This window comes from Sinocyclocheilus grahami, unplaced genomic scaffold (assembly GCF_001515645.1).
Source record: "Sinocyclocheilus grahami isolate Dianchi unplaced genomic scaffold, SAMN03320097.WGS_v1.1 scaffold691.1, whole genome shotgun sequence".
Classification (NCBI taxonomy): Eukaryota; Metazoa; Chordata; class Actinopteri; order Cypriniformes; family Cyprinidae; genus Sinocyclocheilus; species Sinocyclocheilus grahami.
In genome coordinates, this window is record NW_015505870.1 from 474,205 (window position 1) to 491,655 (window position 17,451).

At 38.6% G+C, this 17,451-nt stretch overlaps 2 protein-coding genes across 3 annotated transcripts in view; one reads left to right on the forward strand and one right to left on the reverse strand.

Annotated features, from left to right (window-relative positions):
- The window catches only part of ncf4 (neutrophil cytosolic factor 4), an 18,682-nt gene extending 13,291 nt beyond the window's left edge, over window positions 1–5,391 (reverse strand). Inside the window, exons 1-5 of the mRNA XM_016243403.1 lie at window positions 5,024–5,391; window positions 4,256–4,340; window positions 3,809–3,962; window positions 983–1,053; window positions 230–427 (exon numbers count right to left, since the gene is read on the reverse strand). Of these exons, the coding sequence (XP_016098889.1) occupies window positions 230–427; window positions 983–1,053; window positions 3,809–3,962; window positions 4,256–4,340; window positions 5,024–5,055 (540 nt within the window). The 5' untranslated portion in view covers window positions 5,056–5,391. The remainder of the gene's footprint in view (window positions 1–229; window positions 428–982; window positions 1,054–3,808; window positions 3,963–4,255; window positions 4,341–5,023) is intronic.
- Window positions 1–17,451, forward strand: part of LOC107559553 (parvalbumin-7) — a 30,536-nt gene that overhangs the window by 8,165 nt on the left and 4,920 nt on the right. The window contains exon 1 of one of the 2 annotated variants that reach the window (XM_016243434.1): window positions 5,593–5,641. The exons of the other annotated variant lie outside the window; for it this stretch is intronic. Coding sequence (XP_016098920.1) covers window positions 5,608–5,641 — 34 coding nt within the window. The 5' untranslated portion in view covers window positions 5,593–5,607. Of the gene's footprint in view, window positions 1–5,592; window positions 5,642–17,451 lie in introns of those variants that run through there. 2 annotated transcript variants of the gene reach the window in all.

The window sequence follows — 17,451 nt, forward strand, 5'->3', positions numbered from 1 at the left end:
AACCATTCAAGACATTTGATTTGGACCTTGTCAAACCACTTACTTTGAGACATTATTGAGCTCTTATAGACACAGAAGCAACTAAATTCTCCATTTGCTATCTATTTAATCACATTAAACAAGAAATTAAATGCATCTCCTTTGTGGTTTGTCTTCCTTACGGAAAGACGTGACTGACAAAGCCACAAAAGTTTTCTATTGAATAATGGCAGCAGAAAGTTAGCAGAACAGCAGGATCCTGTAAAAGTATGCAGTGAAGTGCTGGAAGGAGAAATGAGAGATTGTGGGTAGGCTCATACACTTTGCGTGTGGGGGGCCGCAGGCGGCGCAGGGCCCGGGGGACCTGTTGGCTATCCAACTCGGTCTGGTAGAAAAACATCCGTATCAGATCGTCCAAGAGTACCCAGGTAGGCAGACAAAGCAACCTCTAAAGAACAGAGAGGGAGTTTAGACTTGTTTAGTAGGATGTTTTTCACTGGAAATGAAATCAAATGGGGGTTTTTTTTTAGATAAATGTCATATTTAAATATAGTATTGAATGCTATTGGACAGAAAATGCCATTTGAGATGTGATGAAAACTACACTGTGGCGGGAATTTCCATGATTTTTAGAAAAAAGAACAAATGGCGTAATTCTCCATTTGCATGTATATGTGCTTTATATCTACAAATTAAATCAGTAAGAATGTAAAAAGTTTATTTTCTTAAAGTACACAGGCTCAAAAGTTCCCATAGTTGAAGAATCACCCTTTTTAATTTAGTTTTGACTGTCTGTCATTGAATCCAAATTTTTTTTTAAAATAAAATAAAAAAATAAAAAAAGAGAAGTAACAAAAAGAGGAACTGTTTTCACAGTGCTGTTCGTACTGCAAAGATTACAACCCCCAAAACACACGAGTGCAACAATTACCAAACACAGCTCCTACCAATACAACATGACTGTGATAAAACTGAAAACTACAAAATTTCAAGACTGACTCACCTTCATGTAATTGTTGAGCTCTGGGATTCTGCTCTCTGCGATCTCCTTTTTGTTTCCCATAAACACCTTACCTGTGGCAAATCAAACAAGTGGCAGATATAAGTATTTATGTCTCAAAACAAATTAGTTTGTAAACTAAACAATCAAAAGCTAGCTGAAGGGTGCCTCTGAATCTCTTTACTGCTAACGCTAATTAGCGCTTAGCGTAATGTGTGCCCAAATATTACACTAAATTACTTTCTCATTTGTATTTTTGATTTCACCCAATGGAAATGTTAATAATGCGCACAGTGAACAACGATGAGAGGTCTGTCATTAACGCAAGGCACTTTATGGGATCCGAATGGGAGCAGAAGAAAAAAAACGAAGATGGATCCATTCATATAAGTTGGTTTGAATTCAATTTTAACATAATTTTAATAGTTATGCAATAATTCCCTTTAATCTTAAAGTAATCTCCTTCTAATTCTCTTCACTTTCTGTCTTTTCTAATAAGCTTCTTTATTATAAATCTGCATTAAATAAACATTAGTGAGATCTGAATGGTACGAGCAAAGCAAGGAGACATCCCTTTATAGCGCATCAGAGCAGACATTGCTAATGTTCTCATATAAACTTGCCAATTATCTTTCCATTGCATAATCAATGCATATTACTCATTGGCTCGAGCAATCAATTGTCATGAAGACAGTAACATCTAAGGCTAATTTGTAATATAATTGGGCTTGATTTAACTTGGCTCCACTGGGTTAAGGTTTAGCTGGCAGGAAGCTTTGAAGAAGCTTTGGTGGAAAGTCATGGAGAGACACCGAAGCCCGTCGGATTGCAGTCTTTAGGTGACCTTAATGAAACAGTGGGTAGGGTGCCAAAGAACGACCTCTCCTTCCTGCTGAATTCAATTATACACATACTTGTTTGGTCAAAGACGGAGAAGGGGACAGACAGGGAAAAAGAACGAGACAGAGAAAGAGACAGCGAGAGAGCTGAGACATAAGGCTGATTAAAAAGGGATCAGAGAAGAGGTTAAAGACATTAGAGACTAGAGAATGAAACAAGAGTAGACAACACTACTACGATGACGTAGATGACGTTATTACTTCTTCTATAGGGCTGGTGCTCAAGCAAGTACTGGTTCACATTGCATTTAAAATTTGACTGGTGATGATGTTGGGTTCTGTCAATTCTCAGGCAGTCTCAGACATTTGGGACCTTGCAAACAAATTCAAACAAATTTGAAATCTGTATTTCCTTGTGCATGCAAATATTTGTGTGTGAATAGATAAAGAGGAAGTAGATGAGGGCAAGAAGGGACAGACAATGGTGTCAGTCGAAAGGATGCTACTCATCTCATTTTCCTGACAATGCAATATTATCCTCTTCATCTGTCTCTGCTGTTCTTCCTCCCAATCATAGAAGTGCTAGTTAATCAGTAACTCTGTGGGAAACACTTTAAGTACTCAAAGGACAAAGTCCTCCTAAGGAGTGAACTTTGACACTGGAAGAACAGCATTGGAGAGAATTAACATACATGGCAACTGATTACAACGGGGTGTGGAACAGAAGAAGATGGTGTAGTGATTAAGTCTAAAGGCTCCCACAGGGTGTGATCCATGATCTGGTGTTTTGAGATCCTTTCTACAAACGTACAGTTGGTTCCTACGTCTAGCCCTGGAGTGTCCAATCCTGGCCCTGGAGGGTCAACGTCCTGCAGAGTTCAGCTCCAACTTGTCCCAACTTACCTGCCTGGAAGATTCTAGTAATCCTGGTGACCTTGTTTACCATGATTCATGTGTGTTCAATGGGGCTTGAAGCTAAACTCTGCAGGACAGTGGCCCTCCAGGAGCAGGATATGGCACCCCTGATCTAGCCTATTATTGTTTTTTGAACATCTTCTTTGATTTTTCTGAGCTCCACACACCTAAATTCCTGAGGAATCATCCTCATCCAGGTGATCATTAGCTGATGGGTTGAAGTTATGGCCTCACAAATCTTATCTATCTGGTCGTACTTGTTTCTTCTGCTTTCATCTTGACAGTACCTGTGCTTCGTCATCCTTGTCGAACGTTATTCAGTGTTGAATGTCGAGTTTTGGGACTTGGGTCAGATTGTCAGAGAGATGACTTTTGGCTGCCGTCAGTTTGGTGACAATCCAAGTAATGATCATTGCGCTCTTATGCGAGGCACTTGACCTCAGGTTGTTCAAAGGTGGGAGTGTCCAATCCTGATCCTAGAGGGCCACATTTCTGCAGAGTTTAGCACCAACCCTAAGCAAACACACCTGAACCAGATATTCAAGATCTTCAGAATTGCTATAAACTTCCAGGCAGGTGGGTTGGAGCAGGTTGTAGAAGAGTGGCCCTCCAGGAGCAGGATTGGACAACCCTGCTTAAGGTGTACTGATCCTGTAATAAGTTCATGGCCTTGCTGAAGGTTGTGGAAACTAATTCCACTAGCTCTGGTTGTGCGGTGAACCTTAAGCAAGAACTTTCATGGACTATGCCAATTTACGCAATGCATCTAGTGAAGTGAAGTGATGTGTGGCCAAGTATGGTGACCCATACCCATATCTAACCAACTTGTTGTTCAGTTCCCATACTGCAAAAATTTAATTAAACTTCAGTTGTCACTACCTGAGCTTTCGGGGAGTTGAATTTAGTACTTATGTGGCTGTTGCTCCAAATGGGATTAAGCGCTTACAGTAGTGACATGACAACCATATTTAGCTGCAGTGTGTATGAGGCCTGTGCTACTGAACCTAGATTTCCCCAGAGCTCTATATTGCTGTTGTTTTAGTTGAGACTGTGCAACAGCGGCTTAGTCACAGACCTGGCAGAGTAGGTAGTTGGCAGATGTAGTATCCCGGCTGGGCTTCAGCTGAGTATTTAAGCTCCAAACTCTGGTGCAGAGTGAAGAACTGACGATACCTTCTGTAGATCAGGTATTTACTGTTGCCTTTGGTCTTCACCTCAATCACGAACCTCTGTAAAAAGGTGATAAAGAACAAACAAATCAAAGACTAAGGTATGTAGTAGTGTAAGAAATGTAAAAACATTGAGAGTGACACAATGGCAGAAGACGCCAATCTGACAGGCGTGTACACAGACAAACAATTAAAAAATATTTAAGACTGGCATGTCAAACATCTAGTATTTTGTGGCTGTTGGTTAAACATAAATCACAGGTAATAGGCAGTCTATAAGGCAGACAAATTATAGAAGACAGGCAGACTAGAGGAAAGGTCAACGACAGGGGTTCAGGTCTGGGGAAACTCACACAGTAAACAATGAAACCTTTCTTCTCCTCAATATCAGCAATGGTTGCAGTGACCGGGATGTTGTCTGGAAGCTGGTCGAAATCACTGTCCGGTGAACAAATGTTACAAACATTTTGATTAGCACAGAAAATATGACCTTAAAATATGTGTTATATGTGTACACATAATTTACATATATATATTTATTTGTTTTGTTTAGTTTTTTTGTTAAGGCACTTTTATTATTATTAACAATAATAATAATCAGAAATCAAATGTTTCATAGTTGTCTAAATTATACTTTCTGAGATGAGAATACTTTTCTATGTGGATATATCAAAGTTTTAAAATAAAGTTTCTGACCCACAATTTACTTTTTCTTTTTAATTTATGTGATACATTTCAATAATTTTCTGAGTAATCATCATTGTCACAATCTTGTATTAAATATTGAAAACGTTCAACTACTCAAAGTTACAGATTCATTAATTGTTGTTTTTTAATGTGGTTAGTAGGCCTACTGTACATAGTATAGTATGACACATGGTGGACTAGTCTATATGTTGAGTGAACTACACTAGACTAAGTAGTCTATTTAGTTTCATAGTATACTACAACCTACAACCATGTACTGTACTACTGAACATTGTATTATAGTAACTATACCACAGCATATTTAAAGTATAGCTACAAGTTAAACTAAATAGTACACACACACTACGCCCTGAAAGCGACTCATGTCTAAATAATTCATGAGTAAATAATTACAAAGACATGATTTCGCTCACCTTTCATCGCGCAGCTGTTGCGGGAGAGACATGCTGGATGATGCGGGATTCAGAGCTCTTCAGACGCTCACAGACAGAGACAGACAGAGTTTAGTTCCGTAAAGTGGAAGTGAAGCTGCTGGTGGTTTTCTGAGGCGGGTTTAAAGTTGTTTAAAGGGGAACTGAAAGAGTCCCGGTGGGGGACTTTAGTATGAGATGTTTACATACTAGCACGTCGTTAAGCGGTTCGAAACATGCTACTGAAATGTTTCAAGTGGAAACAAATTTGAAATGTTCTTTTTACTTGATTGTTTAAAAACGCTCAGCGAGACGCGACGCAAAGTCCAAGAGATGCATCATGCAAGAACGCGACCTCTGTAACGCCCACTTAAACTTAATTGTATTTACCTGACAAGAGAATACGATGGAAAGAAAGAAAGAAAGAAAGGTAAAAGTGAAAGAAACACGTATATATATATATATATAAATAATTTTAGACCTACTTAAAAAAAATTAAACAGACAACCTTTCGTTGATTCATTCTCGTCTTGTAGTTGAATCTTTTTCTCTTTCAGTTCAGTAGTCAGTCTGATTATTGCTCGAGTATGAGAGGAATTCACATCAGCTCACCTGCAACAGGTGAGACAAGTCATTGTGGTTGCACTACATACTCGGATGTGAACACTGCATTAAAGGGGTCATATGATGCGATTTCAAGTTTTCCTTTCTCTTTGGAGTGTTACAAGCTGATTGTGCATAGATAAGATCCCTGAAGTTGCAAAGACTAAAGTCTCAAAACCAAAAAGATATTTTTTTATCAAAGTTAAGACTCTGCCACGCCCCCCTAAAATGGCTCGTTCTAACACGCCCCCACATATCAACCTCAATATGTGGAAATATTTGCATAATGCCGCCCAAATGTGCACGCAAAGAAAGAAGGTGTGGTTTCAGTAACCGCAGTTAGTGTTGATGCAGCCATGTCAGGGAGACGTTGTGTGTTTCTAGGCGAAAGCAAAAGTACTTTATTTGGCCTTCCGAAAGTAGATGCATTAGGAATCTTTAAGATTACTTACAACAGAACAGCAATGCATTTTATGGATGACTGTTGCGTGAACCTAGGAGAGAAGGTAATTCTGACTTTGCTATGACAATCTGCGCTTCTGAATCAGTTACTGTTTTGTTATTAGTTTAAGTATTTGCTATTGACTGTTCAAATGCGGAGTTTTGCGCATCGTGTGTGTGTGTGTGTGTTTGTGTGTGTGTGTGTGCGCAAGCGAGCGTGCGAGAGAGAGAGCCCACCACACAGCTCCACACAACCCCACCCAAACAGAAGCTCTTATTCTCATCAACTCCAACGGAAAATATATAAATGAGAAACTCTTGTTTCCAAAAATGAAAGCACAGAAAATGTGGTGCCCAAATACCAGCAAGGCTCTTCAGATCTTATCTGATAAAAATCTGAATGAAACAAGCACATCATAATCCACACAGGGACCAACGACTTACGAGCAGCGAAGGGCAGTAGCCGAGTAGCCTTTGGACTAAAGAGTTCAAACACAGAATTTCAGAAGAGCATCAAAGAGATGGATATTATAATTCTACAGGAGACATGGAGCAGGGCAGAAACCATCACCCGCTGCCCACCCAACTACAGAGAAATCATCCTACCATCACAAAAACTCAACACAGTCCGACAGGGAAGAGACTCAGAGGACAAATCATCTGGTACAAATCACAATTCCACAACAACATCAACACAGTAAAGCAAGGCAAATACTACACCTGGCTTAAAATCCACAAGGAACTGCTCCCATCCAGAAAATATATATTCCTGTGTGCCATATACATCCCGCCATCAGAGTCCCCCTACTACAGTGAAGACATGTTCTCCACATTAGAAGAAGAGACAAGCCACTTCCAGGCCCAGGGAAACGTGCTCATCTGCGGGGACCGGAACGCAAGAACAGGACTACAGCCGGACTTCACCGATGCACAGGGGAGCAAATATATCAACAACAAACTGTCTGCTATTAATAACACATTCTCCCATATCCACAAAAATAACCATGATGCTATAGTAAATAAGAATGGAAAAGTCCTCCTGCAGCTCTGTCGAAGCCTGGGTCTGTATATCATCAACGGTAGGTTACGAGGAGACACTTTAGGGAGATTCACATTTTGCTCACCTCTGGGGAACAGCACAGTTGATTATATGATAAGAGACATAGATACTTCATCTCGCAGATCATTCACTGTTAGAGAACTAACCCCTCTGTCTGATCACAGTCAAATCACTGTGCATCTCAAAAAGACAGAAAATAGCTTTAACACAAAGACCAGTAAGCTGTACAACATCAGAAAGCCATATAGATGGGCTGATATGGGCTCAAATAATTGAGAAGTCAGTGAACACAAACCAATTTTGGGAAAATTAGAACAATCTGAGAAAAACTGATCATGAAGAATTGGCTATACAAAATGGAGAAATATGGGAAAGTAATTTCCAAACATTGTTTAATAAAGTACAAACAGACACAAACTGTAAGCAAAATCAAACAATCAACCAACTGGAAAAACTAGAATTAGCAATCAAAGATAACCAAAACCCATTAGATTTCCCAATAACTGATAAAGAACTTAAAGAAAAAAAATCAAAAAACTCCAACTCAAAAAAGCATCTGGACCTGATGAGATATTAAACGAAATGATAAAACACACAAGTAGTAAATTCCAATTGGCCATTCTAAAACTATTCAATGTGCTTCTGAGTGTAGGTTACTTCCCTGACATCTGGAATCAAGGCTTGATAACACCAATCTTTAAAAACGGAGATCAATTTGATCCTAACAACTACAGAGGCATCTGTGTGAGCAGCAACCTGGGAACGTTATTCTGTAGCATAATAAACGCTCGACTATTAGACTTCATCACCACACACAATGTACTGAGCAGAAGCCAAATCGGATTTTTACCAAATTACCGTACATCTGATCACATCTATACATTACATACTCTAATTGAAAAACATGTTAACCAAGATAAAGGTAAAATATATGCATGCTTTATTGACTTTAAAAAAGCTTTTGACTCAATTTGGCACCAAGGACTATTCTACAAACTTATTGAAAGTGGCATAGGAGGTAAAACCTATGACCTTATCAAATCAATGTACACTGAAAGTAAATGTGGCGTAAAAATCAGCACCAAACGTACGAGGTATCTTTCCCAGGAGCGTGGAGTGAGACAGGGCTGCTGCTTAAGCCCAATGCTATTTAACATCTACATCAATGAACTGGCGAGCAGTCTGGAGCGATCTGCAGCCCCTGGCCTCACCCTACACACCTCACAGATCAGATGCCTGCTGTATGCAGACGACCTGCTTCTGCTGTCTCCCACTCAACACGCTTTACAGCAGAACATGGACCTGCTACAGCAATACTGCCAGACCTGGGCTCTGACAGTCAACCTGAAGAAAACCAGAATTATGATCTTTCAGAAAAGATCCAGATCCCAGGGAACACCACACACATTTACATTAGGCACTCAGCAGATAACACACACATCACACTACAACTACCTGGGTTTGAAAATCACATCCACGGGAAACTTTAATCATGCTGTGAATGAACTGAGAGATAAAGCACGCAGGGCCTTCTACGCCATCAAACGGCAATGTCCTATAGAGATCCCCATTAGAATTTGGCTGAAAATATTAGAATCAGTAATTGAGCCCATTGCCCTCTATGGCAGTGAGGTGTGGGGTCCACTGACAAATCCCAATCAAAGTTTCACCAAATGGGAAAAACATCCGATCGAGACCCTGCATGCAGAACTCTGTAAAAATATACTACACGTGCACCGGCACACAACAAATAACGCATGGTTACTTCCCTGACATCTGGAATCAAGGCTTGATAACACCAATCTTTAAAAACGGAGATCAATTTGATCCTAACAACTACAGAGGCATCTGTGTGAGCAGCAACCTGGGAAAGTTATTCTGTAGCATAATAAACGCTCGACTATTAGACTTCATCACCACACACAATGTACTGAGCAGAAGCCAAATCGGATTTTTACCAAATTACCGTATATTTTATCACATCTATACATTACATACTCTAATTGAAAAACATGTTAACCAAGATAAAGGTAAAATATATGCATGCTTTATTGACTTTAAAAAAGCTTTTGACTCAATTTGGCACCAAGGACTATTCTACAAACTTATTGAAAGTGGCATAGGAGGTAAAACCTATGAGCTTATCAAATCAATGTACACTGAAAGTAAATGTGGCGCAAAGATCAGCACCAAGCGTACAAAGTATCTTTCCCAGGAGCGTGGAGTGAGACAGGGCTGCTGCTTAAGCCCAATGTTATTTAACATTTACATCAATGAACTGGCGAGCAGTCTGGAGCGATCTGCAGCCCCTGGCCTCACCCTACACAACTCAAAGATCAGATGCCTGCTGTATGCAGACGATTCATTTCCGACGAGTGCTTGTGGTGTTCGGCCAATCACAATGCACTGGGTCAGCTGGCCAATCAGAGCAGACTGCGCTTGTCGGAAGGAGGGACTTTGTAGAAAACGAAGCGTTTGAGAGAGGCGGGGCATAGAGGACCTACAATAATGTACAGTATTTGAAAAATAATGTTGTTTTTGAACATTAAAGCATGTCAACATATTCTGTTACACCAAATACACAAAATAATGATCTTTAAAAAAGCATCCTTTGACCCCTTTAAAGGTTTTAAAGATTAAATCATTTAATTTGTTTATTTCTTTCACAAGTCTTAAAACATTTCAGCAGCAAATTTATCTTTATCTTATCTTTATCTTTAATCTTTATGTTGTAATTTCTGCACAATGCTTATGTCACCAAATGGCGTTGCAAAAATATTGAATGATCTGCTCCAATCTGCTATTGGTCAGCTAAACAGATAGCCCCGCCCACAACTCACTATATTGGTTGCATGATTGAACCGTCAAGTTGGTCAAAAAAAAGAAACAAAGAATTTTGATATGGCCACAGTGATAACTCTTAAAATAATAATAATAATAAATACATAAATAAATAAACATTCACTTCTATTATCACTATTATTTTATAAATAATACCTATTTCGGAAACCTATAATTAATTTAGCATTTTTATTTGGTGCCAGTATAACAGTATAATCAATCAGAAATTACACACTTAAACTTTAAAGGTTCACTTAACAAATTTAGTCTTTTTATAAATAACAGCTAAATGTTTTAAAATTGCATGAGGAGATTTTTTAGAAAGAAGGCGTAACTTTTATTCTCGCTGTAGTATTGTTGCTGCCACCATGTCGTGAAGAAGCTGTGTTTCGTTGTGAAAGAGAAACTACTTTGTTTGGTCTTCTAAAAGAGGATGATATCTGCTTCGTCATGCCTAGAGCTGATCCGTGCTGGTCGCTGAGGAAATACATCAACTTCGCGCTGTGGCTCGCGCTGTGGCTCGGCTTTCACCGTGGACGAAGCGGAGTCCAGCCCGGGGTCGTCACATGTGGTTGCCGCAAGCCCGCCGGCCGCTCCTTCATCGAAGCCGTTCTCAAGCCCACCTGCCTCTGCTCACTCAAGCCCGCCGTATGTTTCGTTGTGAAAGCTAAACTACTTTGTTTGGTCTTCCAAAAGAGGACACGACTAGAAATCAGTGGTTAAGTTGTATTTACAACACTGTTCCAGAACACTTCAACCCAAATATTCATTTGTGTGCAACACATTTTATACGCTGTGGATCGCCGGATCGGCTTTCACCGTGGACGAAGCGGAGTCCAGCCCGGGGTCGTCACATGTGGTTGCCGCAAGCCCGCCGGCCGCTCCTTCATCGAAGCCGTTCTCAAGCCCACCTGCCTCTGCTCACTCAAGCCCGCCGTATGTTTCGTTGTGAAAGCTAAACTACTTTGTTTGGTCTTCCAAAAGAGGACACGCATTATAATCCGTAATTATGTCCCCACTGGATGCAACGAATGCCTCGTTTATAATGGGTTTTAATGTTTTTGTCTCGTCGCTCCAGCCGGACAGGGCATCATCACAGTATGGTGAGGGGCGTAACATTTCCGTCACACGCTTGAGGTATTCGGCCAATCACAACGCACTGGATAGCTGGCCAATCACAGCACACCTCGCTTTTCAGACCGATGAGCTTTGTAAAAATAAACACGTTTCAGAAAGGCGGGGCATAGAGGAGAAACAATAATGTACAGTATGTGGAAAATAATGTGTTTTTTGAACCTTAAACCGCATAAACACATTTCATTACACCAAATACACAAAATAATGTTCTTTTTAGCAACATCATATGACCCCTTTAACTATTCCACCAAGGAACATCAGTAGAATTAAGGGCTTGTGAAGGATTGAGATGCATTGATAATGAGTGACCACTAGGTGGCACCAAACAGACCATCTGCAAAGTAACAAATGATTTAACGATCCTAAATATATACATAAATAAATATTTTGTCAAGATGTTCTCTTGTTTATAACAGCCAAACAGTGCTGGAAATAGTTAGTATGCTTCATGTATGCATAATTATATAAAGATGTGAAATGATTAGGGCTGTCAAAAAAGTTATTGAATTACAAAATTATAAAATGAAGTCCCGCCTTACATTTATATAAGTAAAATGTGTTGCAAATATTATTTCATGTTGTCTTTAAAACTGTCAGTCACACCAATCACAAATGAGATCTCTTTAATATGTCAGTTGTTTCCTGTAGACTCGTAAGTCTCCTGCTTCTCAGATGTTTCTACTGAGAAAAGATCTCATTTGTGAGTTTCAGAAGAGAGTGCAACAACATATCAAGACTGTTCTCAGGTTTGCCCATTGTATGTCAACTAATGTCTGCTAATGTGTGTTTCTTTGTATCCTTCAGGAGAAATATATTTTACACCTAAAAAATTTATATGAAATTAAATGATGTAAATGTTGTCGGTGCCGATGGCCTCGTGGGCAGCGTGCCGACATGTAGCGCTTTTGCACTTCAGGAGTCCCGAGTTCGAGTCCTGGCTTGTGGACCTTTCCTGATCCCACCTCCCTCTCTCTCTCACCCACTTTACTTCCTGTTGACCTACTGTCCAATCTAAATAAAAAGGCATAAAGCGCCAAAAATAAATCTTTAAAAAAAATGATGTAAATGTTGTTTACATATATGAAATGAAGACTCATTAAATGCTGGAATACACTACACGATTTTGGCAAGATTTACTGTCTGGAGAAGCTGACAATAGTTGCCGAAAGTTAGAGCCATTCTGCAGATTTGAGTTGACAGATTCAATAGAAAATCATATAGTGTTTGATGGTCACAGTCTTCGATTTTTTAACTCCAAACTGATTCCATCCAGTCGGAGGATATCAAACATGTTTGATATTTTGAGCCGATTTTAGAACAAATTTTGTTTTCATTTGTCACACGTCAAACTAAACTAGCTAATCAAGATCTTACGAGGGATAGGCTACTAGAAACTTCCAGGCAGGTGTGTTGAGGCAAGTTGGAGTTAAACTCTGCAGGACACCGGCCCTCCGGGACCGAATTTAAAGACCCCTGGTTTAGTGAAAATAGCCATATCTAAAATAATGAATACGAAAGCATAATAATTGTGCGTCTGAAAAACTGTATTGACCGATACAGGACCAAAACTATTCACTTTATAATCAAGGTCATAATGAATGAAGTTGTTGATATTGATTATAATTGTAACGGTAGTTTTGTAATGTCGCGCTTCAATTGGAAATGCAAGATTATTAATTGAACTTTTAACCTGAACACCATGTTTTTAGAAAGGCGGGAGTGCAACAGTCAAACGTGTTCGTTTATCCTAGCGCATGATTACAAAAACAATGGGAAAGCAGTATGTTCCGTGTGAACGACTGTAAGTTCCTTTTGACCAATCACCATTTTCATCCTCCCTTCTCCGTCCTCTCATCACTCCTTATTTATTAGCAGTAGGACAGTGCATTTGTGGATCCGTTTTCTTTTTATTTCTGTCTCCCTATGCCTTTCTTTCTGTCTTCGTTTTTCTTTTGCGCAGCGAGCCCCGTGTATGAGTATTGCTGAGGCAGGGTAATGTAATAGTGAAACACTCTTGCATGGTGAGAGAACAGAGGGTCTAACAGTACAGAGAGAGAGAGACTAGATTAGTCATGTATGGATCAAGCTACAGTAACAATATTTCGAAATTTAACAGATGGGAAGTGCTGTGGTAAAAGGGAATCCCTAAGAGGAAGACAGATTTTTGCCTGGTCAGGGCTCCGTTTCTTGTTCTGACCATGAAAACTAACAGAATAGATATATATATACTGTATATAGACACACACACACACACACACACACACACACAGTGCTGGGTGGATTACTTACAAAACAGAGGTCAAGAGTCAGTTAAATAAAAATAAATACATACATACATACAAAAACAAATGCCCCTGCTTGGTTATATATATTTATTGTACTTTTTAAATCTAAATGTATATGTAATTTGTTTTATATAAAATATAAAATGATAAATAATACATATAAATGCATTTTATTTTATATAATATTTTAATTACTAGTGTATATAGATATGCAATAATTATTTTAAGTAATAGATGCTATAAAATCAGTATAAAGTATATAAAATAAACAAGTAAATAAATACAAACTGCACAGGAGAAGACTGTAAATGACTGTGCTGTTTATCATGTGTGTGTGTGTGTGTGTGTGTGTGTGTGTGTGTTTATGTGGTAAGTATTTCACATCAGTTAGTTGAGACGACAGGATTGAGTGCCACTTTCCGAGGTGCCAAAGAGAAACTGCTGAGAGTTGACAAGCACACACAGTCATTCATTAATCTCGATACGACAGGCTGCACTGTGACCAACACTGTAAATGTTGCGATACATCACATATACACAGTAATAAAAAACAAAACTCACAAACACCTGCTCATATGTATTACACCAACACAGGGCCTCCGATTATCATGCCATATATCCACAGACCTGACTCTGTCACAGAGTGTGGAGATGGTTGTGGCCCCCCACCTTGACTGCCACCAATATGAGGAAACCAAAAAATTGTATTCACCAAGAAATAGAAAGGAAGCACCTTGCGTGCTGTATACAAACATTTTTGTTTTCGTAATATTTGATTTTGCTTTAGTAAAGCTATAACGATACAAAATGTTTACGTATACAGCTAAACGCGTCTCCGTGTGGACAGGCTCTTAGTCACATTACAACAAAAATCAGAACAGCTGATGCAAACATGTGAATATTGACTTCTTTTCCGGGTTTCAGAAACAGAAAGTTGCATTCAAGTCTTTTTGTTCAAGGGTATTTCTGATTTTCTATAAGTTCCACCTACTGTCAGAGAATGAAAGTACGATTTCATTCAGTTTGTCTGCCATTTTTTTATTTATCCGTCTGAACAGACAAATCACATGCAAAAACTGGACCGAATTTTAGTGTCAAACATTTGTGTTGGTGTCAGCAGGCCTTAAGCTTCACGTAAAATGTATTTTATACTTAGGATCAATGGCTTAAAGCCGATAGCTATATATTGTGCCATCATTTTTAAATTCAGTTTTGCCATATGCAATGCTTTGTGCGATGAGTAGTTCATGTACTTTTTTGTATTTTTTTAATATAATTTTGTACTTCATTTCAGAGCTGGTTGGTTTTGTTTAACATCTAGATTTTAGAATTCTTGACAAACAATTTTTACATGCCCATCAAGAAAATGAATTGGGAAAACACTTCAGTACCAAGGTCACTGAATAAGTGGACAATCGCTATTGAGCTCCAATGGACTGAACTGGTATAGTCAATTTGAATCAATTGTGAGTCGCATCTCCTGTGGTGTGCTAGGATGCTGTCCAGGAGGAGCATTTCAAATCAGTCACCTATTTCCATTTGAGTCAGGGTTGCATTCAAGTCTTTTTGTTCAAGGGTATTTCTGATTTTCTATAAGTTCCACCTACTGTCAGAGAATGAAAGTACAATTTCATTCAGTTTGTCTGCCATTTTTTTATTTATCCGTCTGAACAGACAAATCACATGCAAAAACTGGACCGAATTTTAGTGTCAAACATTTGTGTTGGTGTCAGCAGGCCTTAAGCTTCACGTAAAATGTATTTTATACTTAGGATCAATGACTTAAAGCCGATAGCTATATATTGTGCCATCATTTTTAAATTCAGTTTTGTTCATGTACTTTTTTGTATTTTTTTAATATAATTTTGTACTTCATTTCAGAGCTGGTTGGTTTTGTTTAACATCTAGATTTTAGAATTCTTGACAAACATTTTTTACATGCCTATCAAGAAAATGAATTGGGAAAACACTTCAGTACCAAGGTCACTGAATAAGTGGACAATCGCTATTGAGCTCCAATGGACTGAACTGGTATAGTCAATTTGAATCAATTGTGAGTCGCGTCTCCTGTGGTGTGCTAGGTTGCTGTCCAGGAGGAGCATTTCAAATCAGTCACCTATTTCCATTTGAGTCAGAATGTAGGCAGTAGACAGCAAGGCAGTTCACTAGGATATATATATATATATATATTTAATTGACCATTCTTGCAGGAACTTGTGGGTTTTGTGGGTTCCTCAAAGAACTGACATTCTCCAGACTGGTGTGACCCCAAATGGTGCCTCAGTTATATTTATTTTTACACTGTAAAAGCTGAGCTTGTGACTTTTTAGATGACTGTTTGTCAGAAAGTCTGAAATCCAAATAGTCAAAATATTGTTTTTCATTGTGCTTTAGAACTTTCTGTGTGATTTATATCTATTTGTAGTTTTCATTGGCAAAGTTACTTTGGCAGCTGCATAAATACTTGTATAGAGCTCGTAAACGCCTAGTGTTCAAAGAAGAATCGTTAAGAAAACACCATCTCATCTGTCATGCCTTATATTTTTACATTTGTATTATCTTCGTTTGTTGTACTAGAATTAGATAGCTAATGGTTTCTTTTAGTATTCTGTTATTTCTCATGGTCTCAACATGACAATTTTAGGATAAGATTTTTGTAATTTACTTGGAAAATGTCAAATGTACACTTTCGTACATTCAACATCAGGTTTTAAACGCTGCGCTCTGATTGGCTGTTGCAGTTGTGAAGGGTTAGATGGGGTTAAGCAGTCAGATCTCTCTTAGCATCATAACGAAGACACCTCAAATGTTACTTTATAATCTGTGAGCTCACTCCCCTCCACACATATATAATCTAAACTACAGAAGGATAGAGTTTCTCAAGAGGGCAAACACATTCTTCTCTGAAGGCCTTTCTGCCCAGCCCAAACCCAACACACTTGGATGAAACATACCTCAACTTAAATAGACAAACATACAAACACATACACAGCTGTCATGCTTTACGCATGCCACCTTTGCAACGTACGAATGCTGTAAAGTTATTTACGGGTGACAGGAACTCTTGCAATCATGAGAGGCTGAGATGAGAGCAATCAAATCTGTTCTCTTGGCAGTGGAGCTCATTGTTGGTTAGTGTTCATTACAGCAGTTGCCTGAGCTTGGACACTAATGGATCTAATAGTAAGCTGATACAGCAGGAGGATTTGGTTTAACATCAGTACCTTTGGAATAGTAACTGCCATTTGGATATTGACAGGAGAATCATATTAACTTGAGAATCAAAATTTGTCGGCAACATTTGTGGTATCAATACTTAAATTTGAAACAAAACGTAACTACTAGTTTCTTTAATTTTTCAATGCAATTTAAATTTATCAACCAAAGTTGAACTCATCAAACAGGTTTGTAATAGCAAGAACACAAACTCGTTCAATGAAATGCATGAACACCAAAGAAGAAAACGGTTTATGCTAATTATACTATAGTGCCCCTTGTGGACACTAGTGGCAATTTCAACACGCACCTTTGTGGCATTATAAATTGAGTTTTGGTGCATCATAATGCATCAACACATGAAACCAAGCTTGAAATCACAGCTAGAAGGGTTTGTGTTTGTGTACTTGATTAAAAGTATGTTTCAAGTTTTAGAGAATGGCAAAAATCCGATGTACAGACATCAGGTAAAATGTTTGTAGTAATAAAAAACCTGCGTGTAGTAGTTAAAGGAATGGCTAGCCATCTCAGAGGTGAAAGGCATGACTAATATAAACAGATAATCAAGACGACACAATAAAATTAGCACTGGATTAGAGCATGACTGTAAATGCCCTAGCAATCAAAATAAACTCAACCCACTTCCATTTCATAAATCTACTATTGCATAAGTGTATTGTGTTATGTATGTCACATGCATATACTATTGCAAAACAGAATGTAATGAATTAGATAATAGTTTTCCTAGCATTTAACTGCAAACGGAAAAAAGACTAAATGACTGTTTTTCAGTCTGTCCTTGTGCTGCTCAAAGCCTGCTGGGAAATCCTGTAGTGTTGATTCACACA